Here is a 4,992-nt window from a genome sequence, read left to right on the forward strand (position 1 = left end):
TGGTGTGCGCAATCAGCGTCGAAGTAGTAAAATATCAATGGCCCGTTTGCTAGTCAAAATATAGTGGAATATACCGGACCAGTGGATTTGTCCAGGTAGTGTCCGGACTGTCCGTTGGACGTTTTCTTTTTCCGTTCCACCGGTTGTATTAGTAGATCAACCAAAACAAAAACAAATTCCAAGCCTCGCTCACGCGTGTCGTCCCCTCCCCTCCCCTCCCCTCCCCTCCCCCCTCCCCCTCCCCCTCCTCGGCCCCGTGCCGCCTCGCCACGCCAGAAACCCTAGGAGGGGCAAATCGCCGCGGCGCGGGGGCGGGCGTCGTCGTCGGGCGCACCGGAAGGTCGCCGCAGTCGAACCCCGAGAGGAAGTGCACCTCCAAGATCTAGCCCTTCAACCACAGAGTGGAGGTCGACCCAAGTTCTTCCATCGACGGGGCGCGGGGGTCGGGTGTCGTGGGGCGCCGGAGTCGAACCCGATCGAGCCTTCAAGCACCGGGTGGAGGTTGACGACAAGTTCTTCGATCGCTCGTGCGCGGGGGTCGGGTGTCGCGGGGCGCCGGTCTCGAGACCGATTGAGCCCTTCAAGCACCTGGTGGAGGTCGACCACAAGTGCTTCGACAAGTCCCGGAAGAAGCTTGACGACCGCGAGATTCTACATCTGCAACGCCAGCGACCTCTGCTTCGAATCTATACAGTTTGACAACTCTGATCCACCATTACCTTGCTTAATTTTTTGCCCCTGCTAATCCCTGTTACTTCTGGTGCACCTGCAATCGGCGAGGTAGGATCGACGATAGATGTGTTGGTTCGTACCTATCGGGGTTCGTCGCTAGATTCAGATTTCACATGTATCTATACTTCTTGAGGATTTCTTTCTGTTCTTGTGATCGTAGATTGGATGTGGGGCTGTCTTCAGGTTATCCTATTTTGCGAGTTTGTGGTTTGTGAGTAGGAAATTGGCATGTGCCGACACCTGAGAGAGCGTGGAGGTAGCACTACTTTTGGTAGAAATAAGTTGTATGGGCTTTCTCGTGCTTACAGGCTTTGAATTGCGCTGCGTTTGTTGTTTGGGAACTGGTATGTGCTGGAACATGAGAGGTTGTGGACATATCACTTAGTTAGTTTTTTGGTACAAAAGAGCTTCATTGGTTTTGCCACGCATGGGTGGTTGTGACTTGTGCAAGTTTGTATTTGTTGTTTGGTAATTGGGCTGTGTTTGCTCTGATAGTAGTTTTGGAGTTGTGGACGTAGATACTTCTTTTTGGTACAGATTGGTCGCATGCATTTTGCCACGCTTGTGTGATTCTGACTTGCACAAGTTGGCAACTGTTGTTCGAAGATTAGGATGTGTTTACTCTTACTGTAGTTTGGAGTCGGTGAAGTAGTGCTAAAGTTAGTTACACATTACTTGCATGGAATTTTCCTGCTCTGCTGTGGCTGTGACTCGCGCAAGTTTGTATTTGTGGTTTGGAAATTGTGGTGTTGCTCTGATCGTAGTTTTGGAGTCGTGGACTAAGTGCTTCATTTTTGGTAGAAGTTAGTTGCATGGGTTTTACCACACAGATGTGGCTGTGAGTTACTCAAGTTTCTATTCGTAGTCAGAAATTGGCATGTCTTGCCCTGGTGTAGTTTTGGAAAACTGGGTGTAGCGCATAGTTTTGGTGAAAATTAGTTGTGCATGTGTTTGCCCTGCCAGTGTGATTCACTTGTGTCATGTTTTATATGCTGGTGTTGTTGCATGGGTGTAGGGGTGCCATCCATTGCTTCAAAGTTCATTAGCAGCATTTATTAACAACTTAGTCACTCTAATATTCGAGCTCAAATGACTCCTGGGTAAGCATATTCATCCACGCTTTGTCCAATCCATGGTATAGCTTGCATTAACAAACACAATATTGCCAAACTGGCTTATGGTTTACTTACTTCATTAGCAAGTACTAATGGTGGTATATGATGGGAAAAGATATGTTGGATGTACTTGAACTAGAATTAAGGTAGGTGTAAAATGACCACACTAGCCTGCATAATGTTACAGTTAGCTAATTTATTATTGTTTCACTGTGTAATGAACTTTCTTGGCAAACCATTCATTAATTTACCCGTCCTGGGATTTAAGCGATTGGGTAGAAATGAACTCAACTCTGTAGAATGAGTAACGAAATCCACACTGGTTCTTTGGGGATGGTAACTCACTAAATTAGGTAGGCGTATACCCAAAAAAAATTAGGTAGGCATATTATAGGAAATGCATCATTTTTTCTCCTAAAAATTAAGTTATCTTTTAGCGAATTAATGTAAGACTATATATAAAATTTAACACTCTCTCTTTGTAAGATGTGGTGCCATTCTACTTGGTTAGTAACCATTTAGATTCCTTGTTGCGTCCAGGAGCAGTGTAGAGTCAGGAGTGGAGTGATTCTGAGCGGCCACTGAATCTGGGCCAATAGTGAGGTCCTCCCCCCCATTTCAGCCTCGCAAATGAAGATTATGCAGTTTGCTTTCCGGAGGATACGTTCCCTACTTTCATCTGATGCAAAGTGTCTTAAGCCGTGTTTGTCTCGTCACTCTTCTACCTTTGAAAATTTTGATACTTATCCAGTGAGTAATGCAATGTAAGTTTTTCTTGGATGTACAATTGCACTCATTAATTGATTCATTACTGGATTGCATTCATGTAAATTTTTCTTGCATGTATGTTTTTTTCTGTTTAGTTGGCATTCTAGGGAGGTCGACATGAAGGATCTTGGAGATCCTGTCAATTTCTTTGGCAGGAACCGAATGTTTGATTCAATATTATACAACAAGCTTGTAGGCAGACCTAAAAGCAAGGACGGAAGGAAGATCAATCCTTATCTTGCCAAGATTATCAAGATGAACCCAAAAATGGTTTCTGAAATATTTGCTTATGCACTGAGATCATTGGCGGTTATTACTGTGGAAAACCATCGGAGGGGGGTTCCTTTAGGTGCTGCTGTGGAGCTATCTAACCTGAGGATCTCTTATTCTTGTGGTAAGTTTGTCTTGCTCAATATCCTGCCAAAGTCACCTGGCTATAAGGGGTTGACTCTGCAACAGAGATGTAATGATTGGATAGCAATAAGAGATCTTGTGAAGAAGTTGGTAGAGAAGGTTTGCGGGAGTGGTGTTCAATATCCTGTGGATTTTGCCCACTGGCTTGAGAAGTTGGGTGAACCTCAGCCACCAATATTCCTGATACTATATCATACCGTGTTCCTAAGATCGAATGCCCGTTTCTATTATCATGTTTCAATGGATCAGTTCTGCAGGAAGGAGCCAAGGGGCAAGTTCAACATGATTATGAATGATTCTGATTTGCATGAGATGCTGAGAGAGATAGGTGACCTTAGAGATCTGTTAAACCTTGCCGAACTGAATGAGTTTCTAAAGTGCTGTATAGCAGGTGACGATGGAACTCAAGCAGCTGCAGCTAAATATCCAAAGGGCGGGCAACCAAGCAATGGTACAGGCCAGCAGGGTCAAGCACCACCAGCCACAGGCCAGCAGGGTCAACCACCAGCAGCCACAGGCCAGCAGGGTCAACCACCAGCAGCCACAGGCCAGCAGGGTCAAGCACCACCAGCCACAGGCCAGCAGGGTCAAGCACCACAACCAGCTGCTCGAGGTGGCCAGAGTCAAACATTCACTTCAAGTAATGCTCCACCACAAGGTCAGCCATCTCAAGCCCAAGGGAACTCAATCCCACAAGGACAGGCATTTCAAACTCAGGACCCTCATGCACTGCTTCAGCAGGCCAGACTCAAAGGTGGGTACACCTTGGTTGCTGTCCACCGCAACAGCCCTGTGCATTCAAAGATCGATGTTGAATCGCCGAGCAATTATTCAGATCGTCTATTTCACGTTCCTTCCCTTCGACCATACAGTTCTTGAGCTCTTCTGCAAGAAAGGGATTCAGCATCAATTGGACATGGAGTGCTTGTTTGGTGAGACCAGGGACACATGGAAATTTGCAATAGACCAGCATAAGTATGATGTTCAACAAGAATGGGACTTAGAAGAACCAATCAACTAGTCCTAGGAAATGCTATGCAAGCCCCTGATGACAAGAGTGTAGCATCAGTTGCTGCAAGATGATCCTTAACAGCAAGCATGTCCTGGTGAGAAGGAGCAGCAGCTATGGATGAACAATCCTGGTGAAACGTTTTCTTTTTTCTCTTGATCTGGTCCCTTCCCCGGACGAACTAATCTGGTGATGTTCTCTATCCAGTGATGTAATGGTGCTAGAACTATCATTTGCACTTTGTTGAGCATGGTGAAACATTTTCCTTTTCCTCTTGATCTGGTCCCTTCCCCGGAGGAACTAATTTGGTGATGTTCTCTATCCAGTGATGTAATGGTGCTAGAACTATCATTTGCACTTTGTTGAGCATGGTGAAACATTTTCCTTTTCCTCTTGATCTGGTCCCTTCCCCGGAGGAACTAATTTGGTCATGTTCTCTATCCAGTGATGTAATGGTGCTAGACATTTGCACTTTGCCGAGCATGATAAATGTTTTTTATGTACAAATGTGGAATGAATCTGCTTTTTGAGCTGAAAGTACAAATATTGTCTACTGATGATGTGTTCTTATGCACATGATGATGTTTCGTTGATCTGGTCTTGAATGAGGATGTCTGTCCAGTGATGTAATGATGGTAAAATGATCCCATGCACTTGCTGAGCAATACAAATGTTTTGATGTATAAATGTTAAACGGATCCACTTTTTGAGCTGAAAGTGCAAATCTTGTGTTGCGTCCAATTTATTGTTATGTTGTGCTGCTGCATCAGCTGTAGACCAGTCAGTTGATGACCATGTCTGCCAATGACTGGAGAGGTACGTTGTGTCTCCTGTTTAGTAACGACGCAATCAAGAGAGTGGATTATACTGATGGAGACATAAAATAATCCACTTTACAAAGCAACCCCTTTCTGTTGCTTGTATGGATCCCAAAAAATTCATGGAGCTAACCCA

At 45.1% G+C, this 4,992-nt stretch overlaps 1 protein-coding gene across 2 annotated transcripts; it reads left to right on the forward strand.

Moving 5' to 3' along the window:
- Nucleotides 1–241: 241 nt before the first annotated feature.
- On the forward strand, nucleotides 242–4,633 carry LOC119366123. 2 transcript variants are annotated; one of them, XM_037631808.1, is made up of 3 exons: nucleotides 242–693; nucleotides 2,388–2,611; nucleotides 2,711–4,633. In XM_037631808.1, exons 2-3 carry the CDS (start codon nucleotides 2,478–2,480, stop codon nucleotides 3,906–3,908), a joined length of 1,332 nt encoding a protein of 443 aa, XP_037487705.1. In that variant the 5' UTR covers nucleotides 242–693; nucleotides 2,388–2,477; the 3' UTR covers nucleotides 3,909–4,633. The 2 variants fall into 2 exon arrangements, with proteins under 2 accessions (XP_037487705.1, XP_037487704.1); XM_037631807.1 differs by having other exon boundaries at nucleotides 242–2,611.
- Nucleotides 4,634–4,992: the final 359 nt, after the last annotated feature.

Source organism: Triticum dicoccoides, chromosome 2B (assembly GCF_002162155.2).
Source record: "Triticum dicoccoides isolate Atlit2015 ecotype Zavitan chromosome 2B, WEW_v2.0, whole genome shotgun sequence".
NCBI lineage: Eukaryota > Viridiplantae > Streptophyta > Magnoliopsida > Poales > Poaceae > Triticum > Triticum dicoccoides.

Coding starts and splice junctions, on each gene's coding strand:
- LOC119366123 (XM_037631807.1), top strand. CDS start 2,478: ATGAAGATTATGCAGTTTGCTTTCCGGAGGATACGTTCCCTACTTTCA. Junction 2,612..2,710: donor TATCCAGTGAGTAATGCAAT/GTAAGTTTTTCT, acceptor TTTTCTGTTTAG/TTGGCATTCTAGGGAGGTCG.